We start from the raw sequence: 22,543 nt of genomic DNA on the forward strand, positions 1-22,543 counted from the left end.
TAAATCTGTGTTGTGTTCAAAAGTGGGTTTGAATCCCTGTGTCATATATTGTGTAGCTATATGGTGCAAAACAACATTGAGGTATCACTTTGCACCTAACATTACATATTGCCTATACACCTAGCAGATCTATGGAACAATTTCATACAGTTTACACTACAAAATGCTGTTGTTTTTTCCCCCCTTTAATGTTTGCTTGTTTGTTTCTTTTGAGCTGCTGGATTAAGCTTGTTGTTAAGATGAGTTATGGATGGAGCATAACTGAAAATGGAGCAGATTCACTTGCATTAAGATTCATTTTCTGGGATTTTCCATTGCGCCTGTCAGTTAAAAAACAACACAGAAACCAACAATTAACTTCACTTATAATTCAGTTGCACCTTTCAAAATGATATTTCTTTGTATTAACAAAATTATGTTGCTCATACCTCTTAAACAAAACAAATAGTTGACATATTGTGCTAACTAGTTGACATCTTGTGTTTAAAAAAAACAAAGTATTCATTTTACAGTATTTTTGTTAGAACATTCTTTAAACCAAGCTATTTACAGAGTGTAGTCTGGACCGTTTACATAAATATTTCCTTATTTGAGATGACGGTCAGAAATGACAAGCAGTTCCTACAGAACTGAAGACTATGTAAGGCGCTTGGCTGTGCGCATGCGCCATAGCGCAAAATGGTATTTAAATATAGGGTTATTCCAACTCGGTACAGCGGACAATCCGCGCCTTCTCTTCTCCGACACTGTCCTGTCTGTCTTATAAGGATGATTTCTTGTGCATTTCTAATTTGGACGTTTCTTGCTGGAGTTGCAGCTCTGTTGTTTTACCAGAGACGGTTTTACCCTTACTTTTGGGAGGACTTGATGTATGGCTTAAAGGTCCGAAAGGTCGGGAAGGCGATGATGGCGAAGATGGAACGAGGGGTTCTCACCTATCTAGACCGCTTCGTTGACCAGGCAAAACAGACTCCTGGAAAGCCGTTCATCGTTTACGAGAAGGAGGTTTTGACATACATGGATGTGGACTTAAGGAGCAACAAGTTTGCGAATGTTTTCCGGAAAGATGTCGGTGTGAAACACGGTGACATTGTCGCGCTTTGGATGAGCAACGAGCCCGACTTCTTGTGCGCGTGGTTCGGGTTGTGTAAACTGGGCTGTGAGGTGGCCTTCATCAACACCAACATCAAAGCCAAAGCTCTTCTGCACTGTCTACAAAGCTGTGGGGCCAAAGTTCTCATCGTAGGATCTGGTATTACAACACAGAACGTTTTTATATTCAGTCCGTGCTTAGATTTTCAGTGCCAGCTGTCAGTGAAATAAACACCCAAAACGACTCCCTGTTTCAGTTTATAATGCTCTACATTATGTAATGTTATGTATATATTGTCTAGGGAGACATTTAGGAGTGAGCTATAATCTTCCACGTAGCATACAGAGCATAGAGTAGAAAAAGTTTGATTTTCTTTTACCACCCTGAACAGGTCTGTAGTAAGTGCTATTTGGCCTGAGAATCTTGTTGTATCTTGTAAAACACCACATACATGCCAAGCTGTGTGCTGAAATGACACGCTTTTCCCAGACAAGTAACATCTTGTTGGCACTTATACATTCATAAGTCTTAGAACCTGGTTCTCATGGTTCTCTTAGGAATAACGTTCCCACCTAAATCCTGTCCTGTAGAAAAATGTAGCACGTGGTAAGGTTAGCGTAACCACACACATTTTGAAACCCACAATTATACTTTTGCTAAACATGTATTTGGGTTGTGCTTGTATGTTTTCTAAATATACTGACATTCAGTTTAAAATGTTTTAAATAGATTTGATCCAAGTTTTGAATGATGTCCTGCCAGCTCTATCGGATAATGACATTAATGTGTGGGTAACTGAAAAGAGCTGCTCATGTCAGAGTGTCAGCACATTGTTGGACAAAGTAGAGCTGGCCTCAGAAGAAAAGCCACAAGATGACTTTCCCCTGCCAAATCTCACATCTAACTTCCTGTTCATCTTCACCTCAGGCACCACAGGTACTGCTCAGTTGCTTTCTTTACGTTCCTGGGTGGAGAAAGTGGTTAGTGGTGGTTTGGGTTCATGGAATTTTGCATACTGAGAATGTTTTTGGACAAGTTGACAAATAGCCGTACAGTCAAACCCACCCTAATCCAAAAAAAAAAAAAAACGAACACCCCTTAATCTCTGTGCTATTTATATGGTACATTGGCTTATACTTGCTTACTGTTTTAGTGTGTATTCTTTACAAAATTGTGTGTCAGACAGTCAGCTTGCAAAAATATAATAGTTTCAGTCACTTCATCAGCTCAATCATCAGAAAAACAACTTTTATTTTCTCTGGAATTGGAGTGATTCTAATCAAGACAATCTTTATTTTTTTACATCTAATGACTGTTATTTCAAGACATTATAGAAATTACAATTTATTCTAGCTGTATCTGAGTACTGTGTCAAATGTAGTGCTTTCTATCTGTATTCAGATTGAAGTGATTGTGGCCTAAACCATGTAAAATATTTTGTCATCATTTTTTTAAATCCAAAAATGGAAAACACCTCCCAGAGACAGAATGCAAACATTTTCAGCATGGTGTCTGAATTCTGGTTTTTACAGATTGTTGTGCTGTTGTGTAGGATCCCAGACCCACCTTCAGTCAGCAATTTCTCTTCATTTGCTCTTCATACAGACACCTTCAGTATTACTGTATCTGAATTAGTGAGGATAAAATAAAAAAAAAATTAAATAGCATCTTTTTGTTACTATTGGATGTCAACAGTATATTCATTTGTCCTCTTTAACATAGGACTTCCAAAAGCTGCCAGAGTCAGTCACATCAAGGCTGTGATGAGCATGGCCTTCTTCAGCCTATGTGGTGTCAATAGAAATGATACCATCTATCTCACCTTGCCACTCTACCATATGGCTGCCTCTCTGCTGGGTATTGGCGGATGCATTGATCTAGGTATATAATTTTATGTTCTGTACAATCTGGACTAGATTGACTATTGTTTAAATGTATGAGGACTCTGCTCAAGCCCAGCAATAGTGCTACAAGTGTGTGTGGATTTTAAGTGGATCTCATTTGAGGCCTGCAGGAAATATCTATCCAAGTTGTTCCTAGGAAATGCATGTACAGTATTAGTAACATGCACAATACCTGGAAGTTTTTTATGTCCAGTTTAGGAAAGGCTGAGAAAATGTAATGGGCAGTTAAAAAACTTTACTCATTTATTTATTTAGTTTTATGTACAGGATTTTATCATGGAATTACAGTGTCTATTTTGTTAAGATTTGTTAAGAACTAACATAAAATTACAAGGATAATTTAGTATTATTACTTTAACAATAAAACAATTTCTTTTATGCAACTGAAGATCACAATTAGAAGTATTAATATGCATGTTGTTCAGGGTAGATATTTCCTTTATTATTACAAAACATCTTACTTATTTGGTGTACAACAGGAGCTACATGTGTTTTAAAGAAGAAATTTTCAGCTAGCCAGTTCTGGATTGACTGCATCAAGTACGAAGTTACTGTGTTCCAGTATATTGGAGAACTCTGTCGATATCTGATCAATCAACCCAAGGTTTTTCTTACTCATTTAGTACTTTTGTTATCAATTTCTTTAACGACTCTTACTCGTACTTCCTTGTACTCCACTTACCTGTTTCTCTTCGGTTTAATTGTATACAGACTCCAGAAGAGATGGCACATAAAGTGCGCATTGCTGCAGGGAGTGGGCTTAGAGCAGATGTCTGGAAGGAGTTTTCCAGACGCTTTGGGAAAATACGGATTTGTGAGGCATACGGTTTGACCGAGGCCAGCATTGGCTTTGTTAACTACACCACAGAAATTGGACCCATTGGGCGGGCCAGTTATTTCAACAAGGTTAATTTAGATTTTCAGACTTTGAGGTTCCTGGAAAATGTTTTTAAATGAAGTCTGTGGCTTATGCCTAGTACAAATTATAGCATTGATCTATCTTTTGGACTCATTATAAATAGGAAAATCCAAAATAATAATGTGTATCATTTGGCTATACATTTGGATTAAATTGATGGTGTTTAACATTTATTGTGACTTCAAAAGTAACATTTTGTTTTAATGTTTTCTGTGTTCCAGCGTAGTCTACCATTTGAATTTTTAAAATATGACCCAGAAACATATGAACCTGTCCGAACTGATAAAGGCCGCTGTGTAAAAGTGAATAAAGGTAAGAAGTCCAATTTTATGTAAGAAATAACACAGAATTACAGACCATGCTGTTGTACTGAAATAATATGCATGGGGTATGGCAGAGTGGCATTACCCCTCACCCCAATATGCATTATTGTCATATAATGCACTTTATGTAGTGTGTTATTAAGTTTATACCAAAGCAAAATGATTACAATGTTTAATTTATTACTGTATGAACATTCAAAGGTATATTTAGTATAGTGGAACATCCAATGTGCAGGTTAGGCCCTGTTCCTGCTTATGTTGTAGTCACAATAAGGTCATTTCCTCACCAGACTTGCTCTTTTTTCTCTCTTTGTCTTGATGGAAAATAACTCTGTCCTGAGGACTTTCCTGTGCAGATAAACCTTACAAAGTACTGTGACTTTTACAAAGTGCTTCCAACAAAAGCGTGTTCAATGAATATAAATTATTATATATACACATTTTAAATAACATGTTTTTAAAAGATTATGTTTTTGATCGGATTATGTGGAACATTTGCTAAACATATCCCTGTGTATAAGCTGATATTAAAAGTTGATTATTGTCCAATAGCAGTATGTCGCTAAGAATTTTATTCTGTTTATACCACAGCAATTTGCCAATGGTTACACAGTGCTGAGACTAGAGACTCATTACATAAATGTTAAATATACCTTAATTAAAGCTTCACCGTCATGGATTGCTGTATGTGAAGCATCCACCATGAGAAGTTGCTTGCAAAATGATGGCTCTACTTTCGGGTGTTTTTAAACAGTCATTAACTTTCGTAATAAGATGTATTTTGTCATTCGATTCTGTTTTTTCAGGTGAAGTTGGTTTGCTGGTTGCCCCGCTGTCTTTCACCAACCCCTTTCTTGGCTATGCGGGGAACAAAACCATGTCTGAAAAGAAGCTGCTGAGAGATGTGTTTGAAGAGGGGGATGTATATTTCAACACTGGAGATTTGATGCTTCAGGATCACAGAGACTTTGTTTACTTTAAAGACAGGATAGGAGACACATTCAGGTATTATACTGCTGTGCATGTAGCTGCAGTGGTCTGTTATGTATCTTTCTGGTTGACCACAATTTCTGAAAGCCATCACATCTAGGCCATGTCTATGACTTCTCATGCTTTTCTTTTCCTAAGCATATCTTTTTTAGTCTTTATGATCTTGATTCAAATCCTTTATAAGACAAGATTGGTTATTATATATATCTGAATGCTGTTTAAGTTGGTTTCTAAATTTAACATTATAAAAATATACTTTCCAGATTTGAAATCTTATTTCTAACAATTAAGTACTCAAAGAACCAATTCTCAATTTTTTATTTGTTGCCTTGTCTTGTTTAAATCATTTCTTTCCTTGCACAGTTTCTCCAAAAGCTCTATACATACTATGTTATGTGTCATTTGCTCTTTAACATTCAAACAAGTTTCTGAATTTAAGATTAATGTGCAGCCATTCATCAAAATGGGTGTCAGTGTAAATGAGAACACCCTGCTGCATTTGTAAGGCTATTGGCCCTTGTGTATACTAGCCCTGATTGTAGTCTTCATGTGAATGAAATCACCCTGCTGAGAATACTTGGGACAGAGCACCTCCCAACCCTTCCGCTTGAGTGGAAACCATGGCCGAGACTAATAAACACTGGCAGTGTTACTAAAGAGCCAGGCCAAAAACTAGGCAGCGTTCATTCATGAAAATGCCAGAAGTGACGCAAGGCTTCACTTACAAAGCCTGTTCTGGAGATGGCTTATCAATAGAAAGTAGTGTACTTTAAGCTAGAGTAAATTAGTTCAGCCAAAGCTGGCTGGGAGATTTCTGTCTGTGTCATGTTAAAGGAGAAATAGCTACCATGACAGAAGGATGGGCAAACAATAGTCACATTAGCAAGCATGCCATCAGGTCAAATGCTTGGGCCTTTCATTGAGGATGCCAAGAAGCATGAGGGTACAAAGGGGCCATTTGTCTTGCTTAGGTTTGGCAGGTCATGACAAAACACTGTGCTAGTGTATAAAATCCTAGCCAGAATTATTGAATGTAGATTAGTCTGATCCTAGAGAGGAAGGTATTTTTCCCTCAGTGGGAAGCTACAGCTAATTAATTATTTACAGTTATGGTGGATATTATCTTCATAAGTCATAACACTTTATGATAAAGATATGTGGCCCAAGAAAGAAAGAAACATTATTCATATTTCAAAACTTTTACATGCTTGTGCAGCAAAGGTTTTTGCTTACTTATGTCTCCTATGAATAGCTGCAGCTTACCTGACTTCATGTGCACACCTATGTGGACACCTGACAATCACATCCAGAAATGGGCCATTCCCAGTTTTTTGCTACAGAGTTGAAAGCATCTGATTTGTACAGAAAGTCTTTGTATAGCATTACGTTTTTCCTTCATTGGAGTTAAACAACATGTTTCAGAATAACAACACCCCTAGGCCCAAAATAATGTCCATGAAGACATGATTTTCCAAGGTTAGAGTGAAATAACATAAGTGGCTGGCACACAGCTCTTACTTCAACTCCAGTGAACACCTTTGGGATGAATTGGAATGCCAGACAGCATGCCAGGCCTCCTTGCCCAACATCAGTGCCTGATCATACTAATGCTTTTTTGACTGAATGGGCAAAACTCCAAGAAGCATTACAAAATGTATTGGGAAAACAGAAAAATAGTAGAAGCTGTTTCTTGCTGTTTCTTCATGCTAATCCCGTGCCTTTGTTATAAGGTGTTGAACAAGCTTATATGGGTGGCATGGTCAGGTGACCACATAGTTTTGGTCATATAGTGTTTATAGTGCCATATGCAGCCATTGCCTATAAAAACTTCTTTCCAAGTGGACCAAAATGCCTCCTTATGTCATACAGTTGCTTTGTTTGACACATTTTTTTCAGAAGTTTCTTTGTATTCCCTTAGACTTACACAAGAGTAATAAAACACACATGTACGCTGAATTTGAACCCATTAGCAAATATTGCCATCTAGTGTTCCACCTAAGGGTTACAAATGAACCTCAGGAAACCTCAGTTTTGTTGTGTTTTCGCTTTGTTTTGTTTTGTTCTTATATATGCATATATTTCATATTTGGTTGACAGATGGAAAGGAGAGAACGTGGCCACTACTGAAGTTTCTGAAGTATTAGGCTGTTTGGAGTTTCTGCAGGATGTTAATGTCTACGGTGTCACTGTTCCAGGTTTTTGCAATTTCATCTTTGACTTTATAATTATAAGACTCTGAATTTAAGACACGCTTGCATACAGTTGAACGGTTCTCTTTCATAATCTACAGAGTAATGTGGTTCATTTTAATTCAGTTCAGTTCAGTTATATTTGTATAGCATGTTGAACAGCAGACAATGTCACAAGCAGATTTACAAAAATCCATTAAAGCCGGAGGTGACAGTGGCAATGGAAAATCTCTTTGCCACCCACGTTTGGGTGGCACTGGATAGTGGATTACAAATGAATACAGTATTCATGTGTCAAAAAAGTAAAGGTAAACAGTACTAAGTATGCTGATATGAACATATTGTGAATAGGAGTAGTACTGGAATGATTCAAGGAGGTCCTAGGTACAAAACTCCAGATGAAATTATCCACTTAATCATGGAAGTGTATTGGTCATAAACTGATATTTAGTTTCAGGGTTTTGTTAAGGGACCATGGAGATTTCCTTATTTTAATTGAGTGGCATATTTATATTCATGTTCAAAAACCCACTGTCCTACTGACCCACTATCAAAAAGCAAGTGTATATATACAGTAGGTGAACAGAGAGAGAACTTTATGTTGACACAGGTTGAATGGTTGTATTCAAGTTCTAATAAAGAAAAAAACATACTGATCGTAGATTAGTGAGAGATGTAACTTGCAAATATGTGTTTAAGTATTATTTAGTAATAGAAAAGGTGTGCAGCATATTTTATTAATCCACATGAATATTCCCTGTTCATACTCAGGCTACGAAGGAAGAGCCGGGATGGCAGCTGTGGTCTTAAAGGAAGGCCACAACTTGGATAGAGAAAGCATTTTCAATCATTTGGTACAGAATCTTCCAACGTACGCCTGGCCGTGGTTTTTAAGAGTGCAGGTAAGAGAAGGATGAAGCTGAATTGTTAATAATTAAATGTAGTGTAAAGAGAAATAAGTTTTTTAAATACAATGTATAGGATTAAATTTTTATATTGAGCATTACTAAAAATAATTGTTGAAATTCTTTCCTTCAAATGGTTATTTTCCAAAATTTCCACTGTGTTCCTGTTGCTAGTCTAATTTATTATGTCAGGACTTTAAGACATCTGTTTCAGGACTCCTGCATTCCATTTCATCCACAGACTTTCTTGGATGTTACGGAGACCTTTAAGCAGCAAAAAAAAAAGCTTGTGGAGGACGGATTCTGTCCTCAGGCTGTCCAAGCTCCACTCTACTTCCTGGATTGCTCTAAGAAAGCCTACATCCAACTCTCTCAGAGTATTTATGACGACATTGTCTCAGGCAAGATACGACTCTGAGCCTATCATTTACGGACATGTGACAGAATGTGTATCTGGCATGGGATTGTTCCACAATGCAGCATGTTAATCACTGTTTTTATTATTTTTGAGAGCTAATGTATTTTTTAGAATATTTTAAGGAAAACACTGGACATTTCTCAGAAGCTTTTGACTTTTCACAGTGCTTAAAAATGATTTTTCATTTTGTGGTGAATGGTATAGAACACTGTGAAATATATTGAGAATATTCCATGTGGAAGCTCATGAGAAGTCATTTCTACACCATATCTTGCTTTAGGAGCCCACATTTTGTCTAAAGAAAAAAAAATTGTCCAAATATATTCCAAAATCTTATTGAAATTTTTAAACGCTTCCAATGAACTGGTAATCTTTGGAGGAAACTGTTGAAACCTTTTTATTTAATTATAATGTTCACCTTTTTTTTTTAGTAATTTCATTTAATTATGTTTAACACTGCCCAGTAAATACCTGCTCTACTGGATATTCTAGCTCACTTTATTACTATAATATTGTTTATATTTAGAGCATATATTGTTATATAACTTGTAGAGAGACTTTTTTTCTATAATTGTAGTAGCAGAACCAAAGTCATTTTAATACCAGTTCAGTCATTAGATGTAAATGTTGACAGTGTCTATAATACTAGGTGTATTTTACTTGTAGATCCAGTGTAGTGCAGGCAGTGATTAAAACATGGGAAAACTGGGTAATATAGGTAAGCAAAAGATTAAACATTTTGGGAGAAAAATCAGATGCTAAACAGACAGTACTGATACTGACTCCATAATTGAATACTGGCAAATCTTTGTAAAGACAGAGCTTTTAAAGTGATGCATACACTTACTGTCCACTTTAATAACACTTTGTGTATACGCTTATACACTAAGAGCTTCAGATAATGTTCACATCAGAATTGGGAAAAAGTGTATTTCTGTGACTAATCATGGCATGGTTGTTGGTGGCAGAAGGGCTGTTTTGTGTAGTTCAGAAAGTGCTGATCTCCTGGAAGGTTAAACAGAATGGGGTAAGAAACAAAAAAAATCCTGCGAATAGTGGATCTTCTGGCACTGTTTATGATCATGCTGAGCAGAAAATGATTTTCAGATTCATGTACTGTACATGAATCCTCAGGACAGTTACTTCCTGGCTGACAGGAGTGGAACCTGATGCAGTTTTTCACCTAATGGTTTGATGTTTTGTGCATTCTGCCTTCCACTTGTAAAGATTGATGATATGAGTTACTGTTTGCTTCCTGATGGCTCAAATCAATCTGGCCATTTTACTTGGACTTGTCGAATCAACATAGGTTTTTTCCACCCACAGAACAGAAACACTCAAGGTTTATTAATTAATTAATTTTTTTTATAATATCTAAAGATCAACATAACTAAACTTTAAAGACTGTTGTCTGTGAAATTCCCAAGAAATCATCAATTTCTCAGATATTCAAACCAACCTGTGACAATAACCTAGTCATGGTTAAAGTCACAGAGAACACACTTTACCCTTGTGATGTGAACATTAACTGATACTCTTTACATGTATGCATGATTTGTTGATGTTCTGTGCTGCTGCCGCATTATTAGGTAGGTGTATACAGTAGGTGTTCCTGTAAAAGTGGGCGGTGATGGTGTAGTATATACAACGAGACATCGCTTATGTGAATTAGTACTGTAGGTAGGTGATTGAGAGCAGAGTAAAATCTGGAAATCACTTGCGGATCTGCATGAGACTGTGAAAAACTGCTAAGAAGTAAAAATGCACGAATACCACCTTTAATTAAGTCAGGCCTGGAATTAATGGGACTTTTGGTTAAGATTAGTTCCAATGGTTATGAAAAATGTCTGTGTTTATTTAACTCAAATGCACAAAAATAAAAACATATTGCTACAATTACTGGCACATCTGCATTTAATACTTTGTGTAAACTCATTCTGACTTTCTTGAAGTCCTGTGCTGGGCAAGAGTCCCTAGTTGGGCAGAAGAGACTGGTTGTGCAAATCCACTGATTGGACAGAAGGTAGCTGGTCATGTCTCATTGTACTGTGTGTTAACTTAAAATATCAGAGAAATTAATAACTTTCCCTCACTAGAGGTCAGCAGAGATATACTGATTTCTATGAAAACCATCTTGTCAGACAGTAATGCAGATTTATGGACCTATGGAATGTGTTGGTTTTATTGACTTCTAAACACACACACACACACACACACACACACACACACACACACACACACACACACACTTGGCAAACAGGATGCAGCTTCACTTTTATCAGCCCAATGCTGCAGGGCATCAGAGTGCACAATGACAGATGAGGAAATTACAGATTACAGCCTCAGACATACAAAACACTTTTTACATTCCTTATCTTGTAATTATGACAAGAAATTAAATGTGTTTTAAAGATATAACTTTCAAAGAACTGCCTGGGTTAGTTTAACACTACAGGAGCAGTAGTACAGCGTCAGTGATCGTAATCTAATGTAAGAGATACAGATGTACAGTGTGAGCCATGATGGGTATGAAAGTAATGTTTTTTTCAGCCTACATCTCTCTCTCTCTCCCTCACACACACACACACACGCTCGCGCACTCTCACTCTCTCTACCTGTGGGCTGCACGCGCACATCACATTCGCGCCAGAATCCCCAGAGGAGCGCGAGACGGTCACATCATACCGAGGAGCTCTACGCTAACTGCTGAAACAAAATTCTCCACATGTCAGAAGTTTCATTACTTCATTTACGGGAGGTTTGTTCTGGATAGTTTCTTACTTCAAAGGAACCGCTGAACGTCGTGAAGAGCGTGAACTTCTTGTAACTGCCATGATTAAAGCCTAGCTGTTCGGTTTTGGGGGATTATTTTTTGGAGTGAGAAGGACAGCGCTATAAGGATTTTATCATGTGGTCTAAAGGGAATTTGAGGTGTTTGGCAGGTTGTTTAGCTCTGCTTGGTGCTCTAGTAGGGAGTTTATCCGGAGAGATGCCCGGGAGAAGCCAGTTCCAGGTGGAGCGCAGCTCACAAACCGCCGACAGCCGAGTGAGGAGACGCGGCAAACAGGAGTCGCTCAGAGGGTGAGTTGCTTTCTAGCGTCCGTTAAAGCGGCTGCGTCCCAAACCGCAAACAAGCGTTGCGCTGTTACCATAGCAACGCCAGGTAAACGTGCATTTCAAACTCTTAAGGTATTTTTTCATTCAAACGGTCTCAGCCAGCGATTTACACATTGATTTATTTATTTATATATTTATTTTTTTATTTTTTTGGAGAACTCTTCATCGTTTGTAGCCCAGAGCAAAGCAGATTATTTACTTATAACATCTTGCTCATAAGTGCTTATTTATGAACAGTCGAAATTCATAAACAAGACGTGATGATTATGGACTATTTATGGTATAAAACACGGGAGAGACAAAGTACAGACAACGTAAGAAGACGCAAACTCGTGTTCTTGAGAAACAGGAAGGTTCTCTGCCATTAAGACTCTATTCTGGCTGAAACTTTACAAAGTACTAACCCCGGAGATCTATAAATATGATACGAGATCTATAAATACGTCTATAAATGTTCGTGCTCATGTTTCCAGGAAAACATGACTGAAAACCTTTAAGAAGGTCCCAGTTAATTAAGAAGTCAAGTGAAGTCAATAAGCCTTGACTTGACTTGACTTGACTTGACGACTTGACTTGTCGAGTTGACTTGACTTGACTTGAAGGGAGGGACACAAAGGGCTTGTACCATACCGTCCAAACCTAGAGGGATGTGTCACTGTGGAAAAAGATTGGTAGCGAAGAGAAGAAATCTGACTTGTATTAAAAAGAAGTCACGCTATTACACTGATTAGTGCTCCAACACATTTGGATTCACTTTGCCTTATTTGTTTCAGCAGCTGTGTGTACATGGAAATAAACATTGGTCCGTATGGAGGCCTATTTTCTTATTTCATCTTGAAGTAATTTTACATTCATTATGTTTTTTTTATTTTTATTTTTTTTGCATGGTAGTTGACTAAATACTTGTAAGCGTTTGGCAGTAGATGACGAGATGTTACAGAACAAATTACAACGATCTGGCTATTTGACTTCTAAATACCCACCTGAGACTGATATGCGTTATTATTTTTACAATTTGTACTACTGAGCATATAGAAAATAGGGAATCTTTATTTGGTTTGTTTGTTCATGGTTATCCTCTTGTCTTAAACAATCCTAATAAGAATAAGAGAAATATCACAGAACCTTCACGTCATCTTAGCTTTTACAAATTTAAGTGAAATGCACTTTTCTTAGTAGACTAACACTGGAGTTCTAACCCTAAAACTGAGGTAAGCTATTAACATTTTTCAACAGGCCAAATGTGTGTGGATCTCGTTTGCACTCTTACTGCTGTCCAGGCTGGAAGACTTTGCCCGGGGGCAACCAATGTATCGTACGTAAGTAATGCACCAGATGTTACACACAGTAAACTGTTTCTCAGTTGGTCAGTAGGACAAAAACACAGGTTTTCCTCTTAAAGCCTACGAGCTGTTTAATGGAGGCTGCTGATTGGTTCTGGTGTGAAAGAGCTGCACAGTACATTTCCAGATTACATTTAAAGGTAAACACGAAGAGCAAACAACCCTTCATATTGATTCAAGACCTCATAAATGGGTTTTTACAATTTTTTATTAACATAATAAAATTTCAATTAAAGGACATTTTTTATGATGACTAAAATATTAATTTGCTCATCAACAAAGTCTCATTTGATGCACCAGTATTTGCTTTGGATATTTTAACAAGCCAAAAAATACAAAAACACAGGCACAATGTACGTTTAAAAATTACAGTATGTCAGCTTTTATTAATTTGCCATAAAACAAGATTCAGTATACAAATATCTTGCCATGGTGAATTGTATTGAAATATGCCTGATCACAACTTATCAGCTGTCCTTAGTAGACTCACAGTACACAATGTTAAAGGGAAAATGATTCTTGAAGCATTACCATCATGATTGAACTATTTTGATTCATTTACCCTTTCATTGTGATGCTGCTTTTTAATTTTGTGAGTTCATTATTACTGTATTAACACATCCTATTTCCACTACAGCAATATGCCGTAACAGCTGTGGTGAAGGCTACTGTTCCAGGCCCAACATGTGCACGTGCCCCACTGGTCAAATTGCTCCTACTTGTGCTGCCAAATCATGTAATTATGACTAAATCAGTTCTTTATCCTGAATAAATACATGACTTTGGATATGAAAGTTTTTTCTCAAATAGCTTTATTATTTTGGCAGCAACAACATTTGTTTAATATAACCACGTCCCTTTGGGGTTATAAACCATCATGGAGTTTTAATAGAGTGCAGACAGATTTGTGTACAGAATCATCAGCATGGATTTTCCTGAGTTTACAGCATTTCTTTTTCTCTCTGTGCTGCAGCTCAGCAATGTAGCATCAGATGTATGAATGGAGGTGTGTGTGAAGTGGATCACTGCCAGTGTCAGAAGGGTTACACAGGAAACTACTGTGGGCAACGTAAGTATGTTTAGGAAGACATATATCTTGGTGTTTTTGCCATCATAAATAGGCTTGGATGTCTCCGTCATACACTTTATGGCCAAAGGTTTGCAGATACCTGATCACACATACTGTATGTAGTTTGCCACAAAGTTTCAAGAACACAGTTTTATAGAATGTATTTGTATGCTGTAGTGTTAAGATTTCCAGCACTGGAACTAAGGGGCCCAAACATGTTCTAGCATGACAATGCCTCTGTGCACAAAGCAAGGATTTCTTAATCTGTTAATGTCTTTAAACCACTAAATAGCATCCTTATGGAATTTTACTTATGAAGAGTTTTTACGTAACAAGCAAAACTACCAATTGTATCTGCAAAATGGGAAGGATGACTCTGTATATAGCACTTTTGTTCTTTAACCAGTTAAAAATGGAAACAAACTATGTAAGTTTTAAACTTGGAGTGATTACCACATGGGGTGGATTTCAGAATGGCTTGTGGGTCTGTAGGCTATGAATAATGATATAAATATATGCATAGATTTCATGCTCATTATTATCTGTATGGCTTATTTATTGCATTAAATTCATTATGTGTGATCAGTAAATAACAGCTTTAAGTAAAGTGTCAAGTGCTTCACTTCCCACACTTTTGTGATAACCACACACACAGTACAAAATATTTTAGTAAATATAGACAATTGTTTAGACTTATGGAGACAAAATAATGTCACTGCTTTTACAGTTACGAGACCTGTAAATGTTATAAATAACAATATTGGCTGCAGCTGTTGTTAACATGACCTTGACCAGCCGCTATTACATTCCTAGGTTAATGGAGGTAGAAGGAGATATTCAGCAATATATTCTGCACTTATGATACGGTATTTGTGGATGTGTTTCAGCGGTGTGTGAAAAGAAGTGCCAGAATGGTGGCCGTTGCATTGGGCCCAGTCGGTGTGCATGTGTGTACGGGTTCACAGGTCCTCAGTGTGAAAGAGGTAAAGACAAGCAAACATTTTGTCATCCTTATTCTGCTATTTTCCCTACTCATATTGGCTACTACATTCTTTTTTATTATGTACAATATGCTGCCCATGATTGATGGGGAGAGGGATTCAGTTCCATTCTTTTGCTTGCATATTTTTCTGTCAATTTAATATGTTGTTCTTTTTTTCTTTTGATTATCCTATAATTTTACTGCATTATTCAGAATGAAGAATAGAATTTCCATATAGTTTTGTAGTTAATGCCCTCACTCAAAGTATTTCTTGTTGTTTTATATCTGTATCATGATATGATGTCATTGATTTTTTATTATTATTTTTTTTATTAGTTATATGTTGAGTTGGATGACTCACAGGTGTTGTCACTTCCATAACAGCAGCAGTATACCAAATCTACTCGTGAAAATGATATTTATGTTTGTCAGTTCTCTCTGTGTGAGTGTGTATGTCTGGGAAAGACATCAGAAGTGTGTGGTGAGTAAGAGCAGATGTGGGTGAACTAAGCAGTGTTGAATATTACAGTTCAGGGTGACGGTAGAAAAAACAGAACCCTGGTTCTTTTCAGGTCACCACAGTCATCTGACATGTAGTACATTGCAAACATCAAAACCACAAAGAAACTCCTGCTACAGAATTAATAACTGACTATGTCAATCCTGTCCAGGCAAGTACTCCATATTACCCCATATGTTGAGGATGTCTGTCTTTGGGGTCAGATAATAAGTGTCTTTGTCTGGCAGGTTTCAGAGGAAGGGGAATAGAAAAGTTTCACAGCGCTTCTGACCACTTCCAAAGCCATCAAATCCCTATAATCAAAGAAGCAGGAATGCTTTCAAGTCATTCACTGATTTAAACACCAGGCTACAATCACTGGTATTTTTTCCTGTTGACCACATTCACACATTCGGTGTGTGTAAGTGTTAGAAAGTTTGCAAGAGAAAAAAACAAACATGTAAAACAGAGAAAAACTGAAATAGGTTCAAATGATAGCTTTTTTGATTTAATTATTGAACATGTTACTAAACAGTTGTATAATAGATATTTTGAGAATGCACAATATTTTGCTCTCCCTTGCATGCATAAGTGTGTGCATTGATATCAGTCATTTAAAATTGGGGCTGATTGTGTCAGGACTTTGACATTGGTTCACGTCATTTTACTGTATGGTTTAAGAGTTAGTTTGTGTAACATCGGATGGCAGTTAAGAGGTCAAATAATGTGAAAACCAATATGCAAGCAAACCAATATGCAAGATTTTAAAGAAAAAATATAAAGAAAAAAAATTCTAAATAAATACTGGTTGAAGTTTCTGATAAAAAATTTCTATAATGCATATCACATGTTACTTGCTGTGCCTTTGTTTCATGCTCGAAAACACTACAATATAGAATAAACTTTTAGATTGTCACAGGTATAAATGTAGAGCAATGCTTTTCTGGTCTTTGCTGATCTCGAGTCATCAACACATTTGGATTTGGTTCAAGGTTATATTCAGTAATAATAATGGTAAGTTCAAACTAGGGCAGAGGCAGGAAAAGAATCTATCAACTGTGATTGGCTTGACCAGCTCTGTGACAACTCTAAATACTAAGCTTGTAATATTTAATATGTTATCAATTCAAATAACAAGAAAATAGATGTGCATGTCTATATCTTATTTCTATTCCCTAATACTGAACCTTATGTAGCCAAATCACAATCTACATATTCACTAATTCTTATTAAGCAGTGAATACTGTCTTTCTGGCAGACATCTTTCTTTTTTTTTCCCCGAGTGACTTCCTGTCTTGGTTTTCAAGCTTTTCTGTAAATATTTATGAAACAGTTTAAAAGTGGTCTTATAGTGGCAGTGCATGGACTGTTGAATTATCCCTGGACTGTTGAAATATCCCAGTGCAGCTGTATGTCCCCTTACTTGTCATCTGTAAATGTGAATACGTGCAGATGAGAAAGAGCTTAGAGATACTGTATGTTTATGCAGCCCTTGGATATGGAACCTAGAGAGTAACAGTGATGGATGTGAGGGAAATACTGCAAACAAAACACTCTGGTCACGTTCACCTAAGGTTCAACTGTGTCATGACAGGCAAAAAACTTTCTAACACAGTTTCTAAAATGTTTAAACTCTAGAAACTACAGTATCTCATATATTTATATTTAAACCATCAATTTCTTACCATTACTAAACCATTTTTGCATTCTTTTTTACATGCTTTGCACATTCTTGACTTGATTTTCTCAACCATTAAGAGTGAGTTTCTCCCAGCATGCTTTTTTAAAGTTCTCTTAACATAGGCGGGGTACCTGTTGGCTTCTTCCCCTAAGTTCTGAATGACACCTTATTGCTTATGGAAAAAATATATAAAAATGTCTTTGTTTTGTTCTGATTTCAAGAGTAGCTTGAGTTATCTAGAAAATGATAAACTTTTCTTCACAGATTACAGAACAGGTCCATGCTTCTCCCAGGTCGTTAACAAGATGTGCCAGAGCCAGGTGAGTGGCATTGTGTGCACTAAGACGCTGTGCTGTGCCACTGTTGGCCGAGCCTGGGGTCACCCATGTGAGGAATGCCCTGCTCAAACACAGCCCTGCCGCAGAGGCTTCATTCCCAACATTCGTACCGGAGCATGCCAAGGTCAGCATTTATTACATTTATAATTTACCATTCGGCTGTTATAAGCTAATCTATACAGTTAAATGTGGGTGGTGTGATTACTGTACACCTCATTTAGTTAGACTGTACTATAATGAAGAATTACAAGATTAATTACAGAAATTACAGGGCATCACACACGCACACAGACGCATTTTTGCACTTTCATTCGTACCTAGGTGCAATTTATGGTTGTCAGATTGTCTAAATGTTTTACTTGGGAAATAAGAGAAGAAAATCCATATGGCCACATGTGAGAACCTGCAAAACTTCACACAGACAGTAAAAGTAGCACAACTCCCACTTTTGACACTATGCTCTCCACATAGAAATGGGTTTTGTTTTGTTTTTTGAAGAGAAAGCACAAGATTTTCCAGTATTTTTAGTATTTTTGAAACAGGATAAACTGAGGACAGCATCTCATTTTAATGGATACAGTGAAAACATGCAACCTTAACTTATATAGTATGGTCAAAATTCTTCATTCTTTACCTGATTTGAGATGAGTGGAATTCCTGTGTGGCCTGCACCCAAAGCAGAAGCACAGGCTAGGCTTTGTGACTCCCCTGTGATTGTGCACAAATGGAGGAGGCAGCATGTTGGAGCAAGGCTTAAGCTTCAGTCAGGTCCTCTGTTGTGCTGGAATGAAGAGGGAGTATTCACTGCAGTCACCCCACACACAGCACCGGATACAGAACAATCACTTGATTTGTCTAATTTTTGCCTTCTAAGTGTCTGCCTTTATTCAGGGATCAGAATGAAACAAGCTTTTAGACATTGTGAGTTTCCATCTGTGTCTATCATGCTTCCAAATATTGCCTCCACTGAAATGCGTGGACCTTTGATACCCCCCATATACATCTTGGCTTGGGTTTCAAAGTGGATGCTCTGCATACTGTAACAATTTAGTGTATGCTCTACTGCATCCACTGAGATGCTTTTTTCCTTTGCCAAGTTTCAACACCAACACTGGCACCACAGGCTCATCTGGAATAACTTTGTTTGACCTGCATTACACTCAAAAGGGTTAAAACCAGCTACAAAAAACAAAGCGCTTTCAGAATCTGTGCATGTTTTAATGTATTATTTAGGATAATTACTTAAGTAGGCTCAACTTAATCACTAACTCCACTGATTAAATCTGATTTGTGAGCTTCATCATTGCAAAGTAATTCTGATTAATGAACTATAGATCCTGCTATATCATGCCATTCTGATTATTTTGCTGTGAGAAACTGACTGAATTGTATGTACAGTCGATTTGTGGACACTGTAACTCACAAGTTAAGGAGCCAGAATATACAAAATGAATTTTGAAATAACTCCCAATAATACACTCCTCACAGAATCCTTCAGTCATTTTTAATTTGATTTTTACAGTGACTTAATATCTCTCCTGGTTTTGGTGATTTGAGTAAAACCTTTTGCTTTGGCAGTAGGACTCTGTGGGTGTCTACATTTCTTGTATACAGATGAAATCTAAGCTGCTCCTAGACCTACTCATCAGCTGCAACACAGCTGGCAGCTCCTCTGCAGACTGTCCACTCAAGATCCTGTGCAAAGGGCTCTTTTATGAAGGGTGTAGGCTACAGGAAGATATTGGTGAGACGTGATGGTGCTACTATCTCACAGATTTGTCTCTTGAAAGCTCATATGGTCACAGTTTGAAGTGAAAGAAAAACTGGACCCCAGGTGATTAAATGCAACAAGCTTCTAAAATTGTGCTGATGAACTCTACAGATTACATTTCAGTTAATACTAATAAATGTCAACAGAAAATTAATAGCATTAATAAGTATGACAAGAAATCTTTTAAAATGCTTAGCTCACAAGTAACACAACTAAAAAGTTCACCCAATTGTGTAGAAATCACAAGTTAGAATCCATCTACAGCCATCTGTTTTCGGGAGCCAAAAGAACAAAGTGAACCATGTTCTTTGGGTAGGAGGCAAGACATACTATCTCCCCTGTGATCACAGTGGCCTTATGTATCTTTGCTCTCCCTGGTTGGTAGCTGTTGGACAGCGGAGAGCTGACTGGTGGGTAAGAATTGGCAAATGGATAAATAGGACAGAAAAATGGGATGAAAACAGCTCAAAAAGAATGGGGTAAAGTTCACAGACGTTATGAATATTTACATGTTTGTTTTTCTTGGTGTCTCTTTGCATTAGCCTGTCTGTCCATCCATCCATCCATCCATCCATCCATCCATCCATGCATCTATCACCCTGTTTGTCAACAATTTTACATGTTATATGCTTTCCATGTTAAAAGGTTCCAGGTTTTGTAAGTTTGGAGAAGACTGAAATGGCTGTTAACACAAGGAGATATTTTTAGCTAATTTTCTCAGCTCAGAACTAACAAAATATATTCACATTTACCAGACACCCTTATCCAGAGTGACTTACATTTTTATTTCAGTTTATACAACTGAGAAATTGAGGGTTAAGGGCCTTGCTCACTGGCCCAGCAGTGACAACTTGGACTGGGGATTCGAACTCATAACCTTCTGATCAGTAGTACATATATATATGATATATATGTATATTATATGATGATTACATGATAGCTACAAGTAATTTTAGTTTTTTTCCACTATAATCCTTTATATACTTGCACATTATTGCATTAGTACTGTTGAGTAGTACTTTTACACTGTCTGATCATAATTCTTTGTACAGATGTTGATGAATGCCAGGCTGTACCAGGTTTGTGCCAAGGAGGAAACTGCATTAACACTGTGGGCTCTTATGAGTGCAAATGCCCTGCTGGGCATCGCCTGAATGATGGCACCAATAAGTGTGAGGGTAAGCAAATATGGATTCTTCACTGGTTTTTTTGTTGTTGCAATTAACAGCAATTGAGCAATTAAGAGACAGATGCAAGTGCAAGTGAAACCTAAAGCCAAAGTCCATGAATTAAAAATGAGCAGAAGGGAGACAAGGTAACAGCTTAAATGTAACATGAGTAGGAGACAAAATAACTATGACAAAATCTAGACAAAAGATGCTACACAAAACATGGATTAATAATCCATAACTGTGGATTAGGTGCAAACAGTCATGTGGCATGTGTCATATTTGTATTATATTATATTTATTATATTTTTAGTTAGATTATAAATTGTTGGCATTATGATGATTACAGCTAGCATAGTATGGATGATAGTTTTTGTTTTATTAAAGTCACAGAAACTTCTGTTTTTACCTGTTACACACCAGAGGATGTTTTTTTTAATTACCCTCATAATTCTGGCTCATTATATGATAATACAATAGTATAATTACTAGTTTAATAGCATGCTTTGCAATAACAAGTCACAAATGAATATAAATGAACTAATTAACAAATGCAAACAAGAGGTTTATTTTACACGCTATGTTCATATTTAAATTTTATTTATGATTTGGTCATTACACCTGAATGAGTTTCACCATAAGTGGACTGAGTGAAATTTGTTTTGTGTTCTTCTTTTGGTCATCGCCTCATGTGAGTGCTGCTTAGTGTTAGTTTACTCCACAGTGACCACAGTTCACTTCACAGAGATAAATGTAAGGGCTCACTTCACTCCACTGCCAGTTTTCTATTCGTGCTAGTTCACAAACTCTCTCGTCTCCTAACAAGAAACAGGTTTGTTTGATTTTCACGCTACCAAAACACTTCTTTGTGCTGATTGATTTGACATAAACACTATTCAATCCCAACACAAATGACACAACAATGACAATGAAAGTAAAGCCTTGTCAAGGTTTACTCTTACCAAAAAAAGGCTAATTAGATAATGACTAATATCTTCCTCATCTTCCAAAAAATAAAAAGACAGCAATACAATGTTTTATTTGTAATCTCCAACAGGTTATTTGGTGTAGTTGTTTTAAACAATAACAAGTTATTTCACCATCTGTTAATATTGCCGGAGACTTAAGATATAATGTGCTATATATACAACGGTTCTTGAATATGAATAAAGTTTCTTTATTTTATTATTTTATGTTTTTCTTAGAAAATATTACTTCATATTTTTCTTTAAAAAGTTCAATTACAGTACAAATGCACCAGTAATTTAGTCATTCAAAAAAGTAGATGAGCTGTCACTGACAAACATCTGCTAGGAATACAGTATGTAGGTCCCATAATACCAATGTAAGTATTTTATAAATATACATGTTGTTAAGTACACATATTCTGATTCCAATCTCATCAAGAATTGTGCAGCCTTTATCACAATTCAGGAATTTCTCCTCTTCAATTCCACCCAGATGTGAACGAATGCACCACAATTCCACATGTGTGTGATGGAGGACAGTGCACCAACTCAGTTGGCAGTTTCTCCTGTGTATGTCCATCTGGATTTTTGCTCTCTGCAGACAAGACTCGATGCTTTGGTGAGATTAACCTCCTCCAAGAGAAATGTAGTGTTTGCATGTGCACACTCTCACACCCTGTCAATTTCAAAAGTTCACAGTGACTCGGAATGTCTCGGACTGACTAGACAGATGCCATGCAGTGTGAGAGTAGAAAAGGCAAAGCTTTAATCGAATGCCATGAAGAAAATCATACATTGTCAGTGACTGGACCTTAACCTGTAATTATGACTCCAAACATTTCCTCATGCTAGCCTGAAAGACATA

General features: G+C 36.9%; 2 protein-coding genes across 3 annotated transcripts in view; both read left to right on the forward strand.

Annotated features, from left to right (window-relative positions):
- Window positions 1-649: 649 nt before the first annotated feature.
- Window positions 650-10,637, forward strand: LOC113660271 (long-chain fatty acid transport protein 6). The gene is made up of 10 exons (XM_027173627.2): window positions 650-1,252; window positions 1,823-2,029; window positions 2,816-2,974; window positions 3,477-3,601; window positions 3,709-3,903; window positions 4,138-4,228; window positions 5,046-5,244; window positions 7,327-7,424; window positions 8,190-8,320; window positions 8,565-10,637. The coding sequence occupies exons 1-10, from the start codon at window positions 679-681 to the stop codon at window positions 8,739-8,741; spliced, it is 1,956 nt and encodes a 651-aa protein (XP_027029428.1). The 5' UTR covers window positions 650-678; the 3' UTR covers window positions 8,742-10,637.
- A 413-nt stretch (window positions 10,638-11,050) lies between these two features.
- The window catches only part of LOC113660268 (fibrillin-2), a 47,948-nt gene continuing 36,455 nt past the window's right edge, over window positions 11,051-22,543 (forward strand). Inside the window, exons 1-8 of one of the 2 annotated variants that reach the window (XR_003444779.2) lie at window positions 11,051-11,822; window positions 13,095-13,177; window positions 13,839-13,937; window positions 14,175-14,270; window positions 15,158-15,253; window positions 17,697-17,894; window positions 20,594-20,719; window positions 22,172-22,297. Coding sequence is in view for 1 of the 2 variants with exons in the window: in XM_027173622.2 (XP_027029423.2) it covers window positions 11,650-11,822; window positions 13,095-13,177; window positions 13,839-13,937; window positions 14,175-14,270; window positions 15,158-15,253; window positions 17,697-17,894; window positions 20,594-20,719; window positions 22,172-22,297 (997 nt within the window). In the remaining variant the exon portion in view is untranslated. The remainder of the gene's footprint in view (window positions 11,823-13,094; window positions 13,178-13,838; window positions 13,938-14,174; window positions 14,271-15,157; window positions 15,254-17,696; window positions 17,895-20,593; window positions 20,720-22,171; window positions 22,298-22,543) is intronic. The other variant, XM_027173622.2, reaches the window with a different exon arrangement.

The sequence above is a fragment of the Tachysurus fulvidraco genome, chromosome 20, assembly GCF_022655615.1.
Source record: "Tachysurus fulvidraco isolate hzauxx_2018 chromosome 20, HZAU_PFXX_2.0, whole genome shotgun sequence".
NCBI classification, from domain to species: Eukaryota; Metazoa; Chordata; class Actinopteri; order Siluriformes; family Bagridae; genus Tachysurus; species Tachysurus fulvidraco.

What these genes read in the sequence shown, in the direction of transcription:
- LOC113660271 (XM_027173627.2), top strand. Translation starts at nt 679, where the DNA reads ATGGTATTTAAATATAGGGTTATTCCAACTCGGTACAGCGGACAATCC. An exon ending in TGGCGGATGCATTGATCTAG is followed by an intron (nt 2,975 to 3,476) that starts GTATATAATTTT and finishes GGTGTACAACAG; the next exon opens with GAGCTACATGTGTTTTAAAG. An exon ending in CGTGGTTTTTAAGAGTGCAG is followed by an intron (nt 8,321 to 8,564) that starts GTAAGAGAAGGA and finishes TTTCATCCACAG; the next exon opens with ACTTTCTTGGATGTTACGGA.